Source organism: Chiloscyllium plagiosum, unplaced genomic scaffold, assembly GCF_037043375.1.
Source record: "Chiloscyllium plagiosum isolate Xiang-an unplaced genomic scaffold, Cpla_swu_hap1 HiC_scaffold_1, whole genome shotgun sequence".
In the NCBI taxonomy this organism is placed as follows: Eukaryota; Metazoa; Chordata; class Chondrichthyes; order Orectolobiformes; family Hemiscylliidae; genus Chiloscyllium; species Chiloscyllium plagiosum.
The window spans coordinates 152,013,786-152,027,055 of NW_028270139.1; the positions used below are offsets into that span (position 1 = coordinate 152,013,786).

The 13,270-nt window shown below is 42.4% G+C and overlaps 1 protein-coding gene across 2 annotated transcripts in view; it reads right to left on the reverse strand.

Annotated features, from left to right (window-relative positions):
* Positions 1-13,270, reverse strand: part of atrn (attractin) — a 412,972-nt gene that overhangs the window by 250,926 nt on the left and 148,776 nt on the right. For both annotated transcript variants that reach the window (XM_087991640.1, XM_087991645.1), the window contains exon 14: positions 4,730-4,868. In XM_087991640.1, coding sequence (XP_087847766.1) covers positions 4,730-4,868 — 139 coding nt within the window. The remainder of the gene's footprint in view (positions 1-4,729; positions 4,869-13,270) is intronic.

Consider the following 13,270-nt stretch of genomic DNA (forward strand, 5'->3'; position numbering starts at 1 on the left):
TTCAGGCAGCATCCGAGGAGCAGTAAAATCGACGTTTCGGGCAAAAGCTCTTCATCAGGAATACAGGCAGAGATAAACTATAAACACCGGAGGAAACATCAAAGAAGCGCTTCGCAGGAGGCTCCCAAGCACTGATGATGTTGCCTAGCCAGGGGACGAAACGTTTGCAACAAAAACTTCCAGCTCGGCGAACAGAACCACAACAACGAGCACCCGAGCTACAAATCTTCGCACAAACTTTGAACATACAGGCAGAGAGCCTGAAGGGTGGAGAGATAAGTGAGAGGAGGGTGCACTCAATGAACACAGTCTGCCGATTTCTCAGCAACAAACCTTAGCCAATCTCCCCTACATCAAGGACATCTCAGAAATGACTGCCAAACTACTCAGATCTCTTGGCATCATGGTAGCCCCACAAACCCAACATACTAAAACAGAAGACCCTATACAGAGAACAAGCAAAACTAACGTCATTTACAAAATACCTTGCAAGAACTGTAACAAAGACTACATTGGACAAACAGAGAAAACTTCCCACCAGAATACATGAACATCAACTAGCCACAAAACGACATGACCCACTCTCACTAGTATCCTTACATACGGTAAAGGAAGGACACTTCAACTGGGATAACACATCCATCCTAGGACAAGTCAAACAGAGACACACACGAGAATTCCTAGAAGCATGACATTCCAACCAAAACTCTGTCAACAAACACATTGACTTTGATTCCATTTATCACCCACTGAGAAAAAGAACAGGAAATGACATCACTATAGGAAATGATGTCACCACAGGAAATGGCATAACCAACCCAAGGAAACCCAAACATAAATAGAAAGCAGGCTATACCACCAGTGCTTCATTCAAAGGCTCACAGAAGATGTTACCTAGTTTGGCGACGGAATGTCTGAAAACGAACCAAGCAAACCTACATCCAGAACCTCAACTTAAGCTACAAATCTTCTCAAAACTCGCTTGCCCTCTCTCAATTTACAGTCATTCAATTAATAATCTGCCTTCCTATTTTTTTCTACCGAAGTGGATAACCTTACATATATTAGATTAGACTAGATTCCCTACAGTGTGGAAACAGGCCATTCGGCCCAACAAGTCCACACCGACCCACCGAAAGTAACCCAACCAGACCCATTTCCCTCTGATTAATGAACCTAACACTACGGGACAATTTAGCATGGCCAATTCACGTGACCTGCACATCTTTGGACTGTGGGAGGAAACCAGAGCACCCTGAGGAAACCCCCGCAGACACGGGGAGAACGTGCAAACTCCACACAGACAGTCACCAGATGCTGGAATCGAACCCGAGACCCTGGTATTGTGAGGCAGCAGTGCTTACCACTGAGCCACCGTGCCACCCTCAATATTCACATATTATATTCACATTATACTATATCTGCCACGCATTATGCCCAAATCACACTGAAGCATCTCTGCACCCTCCTCACAGTTTACCCTTCCACCCAGCTAAGTGTCATCTTCAAATTTTGACATAATACGCTTAGTTCTTTAATTTAAATAACTGATGCATATTGTCAATAGCTGGATTCCTAGTACCAATCGCTGCTGTTGCCCACTTGTGACTGCCTGCCATTCAGAGAAAGACCTCTTTATTGCTCTTCAATGTTTCCCATCTGCTAACCAATTTTCTTTCCATCTCAATGCACTACCCCCACCTTCTAGGTCTGGCCTCACCAATGCAGTGTAGTTGCAGCAAGGCATCCTTGCCCCTGTACTCAAATCGCCTCACTATGAAGGCTAACTTTCATTTTACACATAAATTGTTTCTGTGGAGCTTTGTCAAAAGCCTTCTGAAAGTCCAAGTAAATCATATTTACTGGCTCCCCCAATCAGATCACCTAACTACATCCTTAATGAGTTCCAGTAGGTTTGTCAAGCATGATTTCCTTTTCTAAGTACATGCTGACTGTGTCTGATTCTACAAGTGACAATGGACTGCAACATTGTCCCACTACCAATGTCAGACTCATAAAACTTATAATTCCCTGTTTTCTCTGTCCACCTCTTTTTCAATAGTGGGGTTACATTAGCTTTACTCTAACCTACAGAACTATTCCAGAGTCTAATAAATCTTGAAAGATGACTACCCATGCATCCACTATTTCAAGGACCACTCAGAGTCATAGAGCAGATATCCTAACCTACTCTAGTCCCATTTGTCAGCACTTGGCCCATATGCCTCTAAACCCTTCCTATTCATATACCCATCCAAATGCCTTTTAAATGTTGCAATTGTACTAGCCTCCACCACTTCCTCTGGCAGCTCATTCCATACACATACCACCCTCTGCATGAAAAAGTTGCCTTTTAAGTCCCTTTTATATCTTTCTCCTTTCACCCTAAACCTATGCCCTCTAGTTCTGGACTCTCGCACCCCATGGAAAAAACTTCGCCCATTTATCCTATCCATGCCACTCAGTGGCAGAAGTTCAGAGAAGCCACTCAGATGATCACTGGATCAAAGGGATTGTCTTCCATGCAGAGGCCACACAGGTTGGGAGCAATATATCCTGCAGTAATGTGTTTTGAAGACAACCAGGAAGCAGGCTACCTTGGATCTGGTAATGGATAATGACGCAGGTTTAACAGATGACTTCCAAATAAAATTTCCCTTGTGAAGAATAATCATAACATGATAGAATTCAATATTCAGTTTGAGTGCCAAACTTTGGTCAGAAACAACTCCATTTAAGGTAATTAAGGGGAATTACAATGAAATAAAGGATATAGTTAGCCAAAATAAAGTGAGTGGATAGGTTTGCAGGAATAACAGTAATGAGCAGTGGCAGACATTTCCATTCCTGTCAGGAGGAAAATTCTGAGAGAGGAATAAACCAACCATCGTTACTGAAGGAAGTTCAGGAGAATGCAAAGTCAGAAAGTCATACAACATGGAAACTGATCCTTCAGTCCAATTCTTTCACGCCAACCAGATATCCTAAACTAATCTAGTCCCATTTGGAGTATTTGGCCCATATCCACTAAACCCTTCCTATTCAAATACCAATGCCGATGCCTTTTAAATGCTATAATTATAGCAGCCTCCATCACTTCCTCTGGCAGGTCATTCCATACACGCACCACCCTCACTGTGAAAAAACTGCCCCTCAGATCCCTTTTAAATCTTTCCCCTCATATCTTAAACCCATGCCCTCTAGTTCTGGACTCCCCTACCTTGGGAAAAAGACCTGACTATTCACTCTATCCATGGTCCTCATGATTTTTAAAAACTTTTTAAGGTCACTGCTCAACCTTTGATGCTCCAAGGGAAAAGTCCCAACCAATTCAGCCTCTCCTTTAGCTCAAACCCTCCAACCCTGGCAACATCTTTGTAAGACTTTTCTGCAACTTTTCAAGTTTAACATCATTTCTATAGCAGGGAGACCAGAATATGGACACATCTCCAAAACAATTTCTCTTTGTTAGTGAGATCACATCTGAGGCACTGGGAACGGTTCTGATCCGCCTATTCAAGAAAATACATTATTTTAGTGGAGGAAGTTCAGAGAAGCCATAGATGATCACTGGATCAGAAGGACTGTCTTGTGTGCACAGGCTAAATATGTTGGAAGCAGTATGTCGCAAAGTAATGTATAACGGAGACAACCAGGAAGCAGGTTATCTTGCATCTGGTAATTTTCCTTGTCATTAGACTGGGACTAGGCCTGAGAACGATGTAAATACTACATTGATCCAATTCAGTGATACAACGTTCATGAATTATAAAACATTCCACACAGATTACACCACAAACAGTATGATAGAAGGCAATTAAGCGGGTATGTGAAGATCTCGACCCACGGGAGGGGTCTCTCGATTTCGTGACTGGTCAAAAGAACACTAGCAATTTGGTCTGGTTCTGCAAGGTTTCACACTTTATTGTCACGGCCGGGCACAGATTGCCCAGCAACACAGACGTTAAACACTTCTGAATTCCTAGAATAAGGCTGCGCACCTGGCTTAAAACAAAGCCATTTTCATACCTTTTTTGAAAAGTAGTACATCCATGGTTACAGAGCAATTCAGACAATTACCAAACTTAATAAAATGACATTATTGACAGCCACTTAGCCCAATGATATTTCCTGGGAGTCAATTTTGCTTTACATAAACAAGCTTTTTTTATCTTTTTTTTCGCATCTGCAAAGGCAAGGTCAGTTAGGCTGGCTAGTAATGCCTTATTCAGTCTAGTTATTGTCTGCTAATCTTTGATTCAGTACTCAGGAATGCAGCTTCCAGCAGAGTTAAAAAGCACTTTTAAGCAGTGTTGTCAATTTGCAGCCGAGAAGCCATTTTGTCATGTTACTAGCATTAAGAAGCCAGTTTGTTGTTAGTAACAGCATGTATAAAATGGTTGCTCCTGACAATAGCCTGTATTCAGATTTTAAATCCTCATAAGGAGTTTGAATGATGGAGCTGCTCATATCAAAGAATTAAGCAGTCAGAAGGACCATCAAGTGGAATACTGAGAATGGACAGCCATTCTCAGTAAACTTACTTGCTATCCTCCGCACAAAATTGTCTGCTAGCACTTCTTCTTTGTTCAACAACTCATTCACACTCCTGGGGAACAACACTTGCCACATCAAGACTGGGGGTTGAACAAAGCTATCAGATTCACTGAACAGATTAGAGCATTGCAAGATATTGCAAAAGTAACAGATAGACATAAATTAAACATACCAGGCAATGGAATGCATTCCTGATTCCTGGCTTCCCACTGACAGTTCTGGTCCATAGCACAGCTTTTACAACTAGTCAGCTTATTACAAACATACTCTGGTTTATCTTTTGGACAAGCTTCATAATCCCAGATTAATACCTGTAAGAAAATTGAAATTTGTTTTATATTCTGCATTTCATGACATTGTTTTAACATAATCTAAACAAAGATGTAAAATCAGAACACTTAAGAATATGCACCTTCATCTGTAGTTAGGACTGCAAATGCTGGAGATCAGAATAGAGAGTGTGGTGCTGGAAAAGCACAGCATCCGAGGAGCAGGAGAATCAACGTTTCTGGCATAAGCCCTTCATCAGAAAATGAGGCTTGTGGGCTGTGGGGCTAAGAGATAAATGGGAGGGCAAGTGGGGTTGCAGGGAAGGTAGCTGAGAATGGAATAGGTAGATGAAGGTGGGGGAGAAGGTGATAAGTCAGAGAGGAGGGTGGAGCAGACAGATGGGAAAAGACAATGGACAGGTCAAGAGGGCGGTGCTGAGTTGGAGGCTTGGGACTGGAATATGCTGTTGCATTGTTTTGGAACTTTGGACAAAAAAAGTCAAAACAACAGCAGTTTTAAAAGGGAGAAGCAGAGACAAAGGAAGCACATGTGAGGTCAGTGCAGGAGAGAGAGAGAGAGAGAGAGAGAGAGAAAAAGAAAGTGACACCAGAGTGAACCTGCACAGTACTGCCTTTACTGTTTGAATTCATGTATCGCTGGACATCAGAGCGCGTCTAGGAAAATTAACAAACAGTGAAATTCACAACTGATCTTGGAGGAATCCTGTTTGGGCGAAGTTCACAGCACAGAATCAGATAAGTTAATTGTTTTAAGTGGCCCACAGAAAGTCTGCAGTAGTGAGTACAGTGGGTTCTTTCTTGATTATATGTTTTTGGAGATATCTCTCTTGATTAAACCTAAAATGTAAGCCGTAGCTATTAATCTAACCTGGGGCAGTGTTTTGGAGAGGAATAAGACTGTGATATTTTCTGGGTCTGTAGATTGTGAAGGAGCAAAAATGGCCTTGAGTAGAGTCATGTGCTTCTTGTCAGATGTGGGAGTTTAAAGAGAGGTTAAGGGTTACTGTGGATTATATCTGCAATAAATGATGTTGATTGCGAATCTTATCAGATCGAATGGATCAGTTGGAGAGACAATTAGAAGCAATGAGGAATATGCAAAGGCAACAGCATGTGACAGATGTCAGTTATCTGGGGGGGGGGGGAATGTCTCAGATACACTCACATAGATGGGTTAACTCTAGGGAAGGAAGAAGAGGTAGGCAGCTAGTGCAGGTGCGTTCTGTGGCTACACCCATTTCAAACAAGTGTGTTGTTTTGAAAAATGTAGGGGGTGATGGATTCTCAGGGGAGCGTAGCACGAACAGCCAAGTTTCTGGTATTGACACTGGCTCTAATGCAACAAGGGGTACGTCGGGTTCCAAGAGATCAATTGTGTAAGGGGATTCTCGAGTCAGAGATACAGACAGACATTTCTGTGGCCTGCGGTGAAAAATCAAAATGGTGTGTTGCTTCCCTGGTGCCAGGATCAAGGATGTCTCAGAGAGGATGCAGAATGTTCTCAAGGGGGAGAGGGGCCAGCAAGAGGTCATTGTCCACATTAGAACCAATGACATAGGAAGGAAACAGGTTGAGATTCTGAAGGGTGATTAGAGAGAGTTAGGCAGGAATTTAAAAAGCAGGTCCTTGACAGTAGTAATATCTGGATTACTCCCAGTGCTACGAGCTAGTGAGGACAGGAATAGGAGGATAGAGCTGATGAATGCATGGCTGAGGAGCTGGTGTATTGGAGAAGGATTCACATTTTTGGATCATTGGAAACGCTTTTGGGGTAGAAAGTGACTTGTACAAGGAGGACGGATTGTACCTAAATTGGAATGGGACTAATATACTGGCAGGTAAATTTGCTACAGCTGCTCGGGAGGATTTAAACTAGTAAGGTGGGGTGGGGGTGGGGGAGAGAGAGGAAACCCAGGGAGATAGTGAGGAAAGAGATCGATCTGAGACTGGTACAGTTGCGAACAAAAGAGAGTCAAATAATCAGGGCAGGCAGGGACAAGGTAGGACTAATAAATTAAACTACATTGATTTCATTGCAAGGGGCCTAACGGAGGAAAAGGTAAATGAACTCAGGGCACGGTTATGAACATGGGACTGGGATATCATAGCAATTACAAAAACATGGGTCTGGGATGGGCAGGACTAGCAGCTTAATGTTCCGGTATAAAAATGCTACAGGAAGGATAGAAAGGGAGGCAAGAGAGGAGGGGAAATAGCGTTTTTGATAAGGTATAGCATTACAGCTGTGCTGAGGGAGGATATTCCTGGAAATACATCGAGGGAAGTTTTTTGGGTGGAGCTGAGAAATAAAGGGAATATCACCTTATTGGGATTGTATTATAGACCCCCCAATAGTCAGAAGGAAATTGAGAAACAAACTTGTAAGGAGATCTCAGCTATCTGTAAGAATAATAGGGTGGTTATGGTAGAGGATTTTAACTTTCAAACATTGACTGGGACTGCCATAGTGTTAAAGGTTTAGATGGAGAGGAATTTCTTAAGTGTGTACAAGACAATTTTCTGAAAAAGAAGAAAGCATATGTCAGGTATAGACAGGATAGATCGAGTGAATCTTAGAAAAGTATAAAGAAAGTAAGAGTATACTTAAGACGGAAATCAGGAGGGCAAAACGGGGACATGAGATAGCTTTGGCAAATAGAATTAAGGAGAATCCAAAGGGTTTTTACAAATATATTAAGGACAAAAGGGTAACTAGGGAGAGAATAGGGCTCCTCAAAGATCAGCAAGACGGCCTTTGTGTGGAGCCGCAGAAAATGGGGGAGATACTAAACAAATATTTAGCATCAGTATTTACTGTGGAAATGGATATGGAAGATATAGAATGTAGGAAAATAGATGGTGACATCTTGCAAAATGTCCAGGTTACAGAGGACGAAGTGCTGGATGTCTTGAAACGTATAAAGGTGGACAAATCCCTAGGACCTGATCAAGTGTACCCGAGAACTCTGTGGGAAGCTAGAGAAATAATTGCTGGGCCTCTTGCTGAGATATTTGTATCATCGATAGTCACAGGTGAGGTGCCAGAAGACTGGAGGTTGGCTAACGTGGTGCCACTGTTTAAGAAAGGTGGTAAGGACAAGCCAGGGAACCAATAGACCGGTGAGCCTGACGTCGGTAGTGGGCAAGTTGTTGGAGGGAATCCTGAGGGACAGGATGTACATGTACTTGGAAAGGCAAGGACTGATTAGGGATAGTCAACATGGCTTTGTGCATGGGAAATCGTGTATCGCAAACTTGAGTTTTTTGAAGAAGTAACAAAGAGGATTGATGAGGGCAGAGTGAGAGGTGTAATCTATATGGACTTCAGTAAGGCGTTCGACAAGGTTCCCCATGGGAGACTGGTTAGCAAGGTTAGATCTCATGGAATACAGGGAGAACTAGCCATTTGGATACAGAACTGGCTCAAAAGGTAGAAGACAGAGGTGGTGCTGGAAGGTTGTTTTTCAGACTGGAGGCCTGTGACCAGTGGAGTGCCACTTTTTGTCATTTACATAAATGATTTGGATGCGAACATAAGGGGTACAGTTAGTAAGTTTGCAGATGACACCAAAAATGAAGGTGCAGTGGACAGCGAAGAGGGATACCTCAGATTACAACAGGATCTTGACCAGATGGGCCAATGAGCTGAGAAGTAGCAAATGGAGTTTAATTCAGGTAAATGCGAGGTGCTGTAATTTGGGAAAACAAATCTTAGCAGGACTTATACACTTAATGGTAACATCCTAGGGAGTGTTGCTGAACAAAGAGACCTTGGAGTGCAGGTTCACAGCTCCTTGAAAGTGGAGTCACAGGTAGATAGGATAGTGAAGAAGGCATTTGGTATGCTTTCTTTTATTAGTCAGAGTATTGAGTACAGGAGTTAGGAGGTCATGTTGCGGATGTTCAGGTCATTGGTTAGGCCACTGTTGGAATATTGCGTGCAATTCTAGTCTTCTTCCTATCGGAAAGATGTTGTGCCACTTGAAAGGGTTCAGAAAATATTTACAAGGATGTTGCCAGGGTTGGAAGATTTGAGCTATAGGGAGAGGCTAAACAGGCTGGGGCTGTTTTCTCTGGAACGTCGGAGGCTGAGGGGTGACCTTATAGAGGTTTACAAATTATGAGGGACATGGATAAGATAAATAGACAAAGTCTTTTCCAAGAGGTCAGGGAGTCCAGAACTAGAGGGCATAGGTTTCAGGTGAGAGGGGAAAGATATAAAAGAGACCCAAGGGGCAACGTTTTCACACAGAGGGTGGGATGTGTATGGAATGAGCTACCAGAGGAAGTGGTGGAGGCTGGTGCAATTGTAACATTTAAGAGGCATTTGGATGGGTATATGAATTGGAAGGGTTTGGAAGGATATGGGCCAGGTGCTGGCAGGCAGGACTAGATTGCGTTGGGATTTCTGATCGGCATGGACGGGTTGGACTCAAGGGTCTATTTCCATGCTGTACACCTCTATGACTCTATAAAGGTGAAAGGAGGGGAAATTAGGAAACTGGTGAAATCCACATTGATCTCTTGTGGTTGCAGGGTGACCTGTCCATCGTCTTTCCCATCTATCTGCTCCACCCTCCTCTCCGAACTATCACCTTATCCCCCACCTTTGTCTACCAATTGCATTCTTAGCTACCTTCCCCCTAGCCCCACCCGCCTCCCATTTATCTCTCAGCCTCCCGGCCCACAAGCCTCATTCCTGATGAAGGGCTTATGTGTGAAACGTCGATTCTCCTGCTCCTCGGATGCTGCCTGACTTGCTGTGCTTTTCCAGCACCACAGTCTCGACCACCTTCATCAGTTACAAGTCTCAGGTTTCGACTGTTCCAATATGCACCTGGTCAGCAATTCACCTGTCCAGAAACTCATGCAATTTTCTAGTACCTGAAATTCACATCCTAAGTCTGTTCTCACTAGCACATCACTATTTATAGTTTAGCAACAACCTCTATGTTAATGTATCATTCTGAGGTGTAAGTTCCATCACAGCCCCTCTCTCTCTCTCTCTCCCCCCATTTGCTCCTTTTCCTTTAATTATAGTCTTTTATACAGTCCTTATTTTTATGCTCTATCATGATGATCATGCATTTACTGGTCTCGCTCTGGACTTACTTGACTAGAACAGTCAACTCTGAGTTTTGTCCTTGATGATCCTCCTTCAAACCCAACTCTGATCGAGCATCTGGTCATCAGTCCTACTACCTCATTCTGTTCAACAATACTGATGTTAACTGGGACAATTTAAGCTACATTGAAGTACTATACTAATTCAAACTGCCATATGTCAGTGGACAAAAATTTAGTAGATGGAATATAGCTTGGGAAAATAGGTTAAGCATTTTGGTAGGTAGAGAGGCTGAACCTAATTCAGTTGGTAAAAGAGCTAGTATCCAAATTCAGCAAATAATAGAATCATAGCATCCCTACATAGGGCCTGCACATCCCTGGACACTGGGCGATTTAGCATGGCCAGCCCATCTAACCTGCACATCTTTGGACTGTGGGAGAAAACTGGAGCACCCATAGAAAACACATGCAGACATGGGGAGAACATGCAAAGTCCACACAGGCAATTGAACCTTGGTCCCTGACATTATGAGACAGCAATGCTAACCACTGTGCCACCCATAGGGAAGTCAAAAGATGTTGACCTTTATTTCAAAGTAAATGCAGTATAACATGAGATCTTGCTAAAACTATACCAATCATTCTTTGAAGAGGAGTTATATCAAACTAAGAGCAAGAACTCCTCAAATGGAGTGTCTCTGGCACTTAATGCTTTTATTGCCTATTTTGTGTTTTGCTTTTGTATGGGGCACTAGTCAGAAGATAGTAAAGAATGAGGTCGTCACACTGAAATACAGAGGATTCTTCAGGGACTGACAGGGTAAACACCGACAGGATGTTTCCCCGCATGGGAGAGTCAAGAACAGAGGGCATAGTGTCAGTATAAAGGGGCACCAATTTATGACTCAAGTTTCTCATTTCTTCTCTCAGAGGTTTGAGTGCCTTTGAACATCCTTGCCACAGAAAACTGTGGGCCTGAATGCTTATCTATACCAAAGGTTAAGATGGATCAGTTTTTTTTTGATCATAGGGGAATTGACGGGTTATGGGGAAAGGGCAGAAAGTGGAGATGAACTATGTCAGATCAGCCACAATCCTACTGAATAGTGAAACAGGCTCAAGAGGCCAAACAGCCTACTCATATTATAATTTTTATGTTCTTATGGCCTTAAAAGCAGAAACGCTACAATCCCAGAGTTGCTCTCAGAGAAAGATGACGATTAGTGAATTTAACTTGAGGGTCACCATGTCACAACAAGGGGCATGGTTGAGAAGGCAGAATTTTGGCTGTAACCTCAGCTGCTGTGTGAAATGAAACACACTGTTGGCATCACTCTGCACCACAAGTCAACTGAGCAAAAGACAAAATAATAGCAGCACTAGATGCAGTCCAGAGAAGATTCACTATGTTGATTCCAGGTATGGAAGAATTTGCTATAAGGTCAAGGTTGAGAAGGTTCGGAAGTGCTTTGAAGAATAAGAGATCTTATTGAAACATACAAGATTCCTAGGTGGCTTAACAGTTTTCATTCTGGGAGATTGTTTTCTTTTGTGGGAGAATCAAAAACCAAGAGTATAATGTCAGATTAAAATTCTTCTCAGAATGTGGTGAACCTGTGGAATATATTACTACCAAAGATGGGTATTAAGTATGTTAGAGGCTGAGACAGATAGATTTGTAATTAGTCAGGGAATTAAGAGTTAGAAGGATAAAGCAAAAAAGTGGTAAGGGTTATCAGATCATCCATGATCTCATTGAATGGCACAGCAGACTCAACAAGCCAAATGGTCTACTTCTACTCCTTACGGTCTTAAGTCACTGAGCAAGGTGAATTGCACAGCCATTGAAAAAAGCTGGTCAATAAAAAGACATTCAATAATAACTGCATACCAAATGAATTAAGATTTATTCAGTTGCTTATTCCATAGTTTATTTCTTTAAACTATCCTTGGCTGCAAGCTCTTCAGTATTATGGAAACAAACTGCCTGATATCCCTTGTTGCTGCCTCATTACTTGGAATGCAATTGTTAGCCACTTCTTGGAAGAACTGTTTCTTAAGGTAAAATTAAATGATTGTAGGATTAATGATTTTACTGACTGAATAACCAGATCAAATTTGCAAGCAAAAAGCAAAGTGTGCACAATCTGATCCATAAACAAATTGGTTCAATATACATAAATGAATGACTTTGCATTTTTCATCCCTTTTCTTGTTTTTATAGAGTTAGAGGTTACCAGCAAAGTTATATATCCTCCACCAGCAGGAGAACTCTAATCTTAGTTTTCCAAGGTCTTGAGGCCCTGATTCAAGACATCAGTATTTAATCTGGGCAGACATTTGAATGGTGTCAAAGGAATGCTGCATTTTGAGGGCTATCATTCTTTAGTTAAAACATTGCAGCAAGATTCTAACTGCTGCTTTCTTTTACCGTCTTTCTTTTACTCATGTTATAATTTTACTCCTTTATCGCTCAGCCCTAACTGTGCTTGAGAAAGTGATAGTAAGCTGCTTTCTTGGACTGCTGCAGTCCTTCTGTACATGCATGCTTTCTGTACAATTAGGAAGTGAGTTCCAGAATTTGGACCCAATGACACTGAAAGAACAGTAACATATTTCAAAGTCAGGCTCACGAATAGTTTGGAGGGGAACTTGCAGGTGGTGATATTCTTATATATCTGCTGCCTTTGTCCTTCACAATGATCATTGCAAGACATAGTCTGAAGAGCTTTAGAGAAACTCTGCCATGCATCTTGTAGAAAGTGCGTACTGCTGCTACTGAGTGTTGTGGGTGAAGGGAATAAATATTGTAGATGTGGCGTCCTTTGTCCTGGATGGTGGCAGGTGTTTTGAGCATTGTTGGAGCTGTACCCATCCAGCTAAGTGCAGAATATTCTGTCACCTTGAATGTTCTTTTTCTTCATTCATTTCTGGGGTATAGGTGACACTGGCTGGTCAGCATTCACTGCCAATTGCCCTTGAGAAGGTGGTCGAGAGTTGCATTCTTGAACCACTGTAGTCCTCCTGCCCTGGGTTGCTCCACAATGCTATTACAAAGGGAATTGTAGGATTTTGAGAGTGAAGGAATAGCAAACACTTACAAGTCAGGATGGTGTGTAGCTTGGAGGGGGAACTTGAAGGTAATGGTATTCCAAGGTATCTGCTGCTCTTTCCCTTTCGGATAGAAGTGATTGTGGGTTTGGAAGGTGTTTCTGAGGATCTTGGCTGAATTTCTGTAGTGCATCTTGTATATAGTACACATTGCTGCTGCTGCACATTTGTGGATGTAGGGCCAATCAAGTGGCTTGCTTTGTCCTGTCAAACTTTGAGAGTGTTGTTGGAGCTGAACCCAAGCA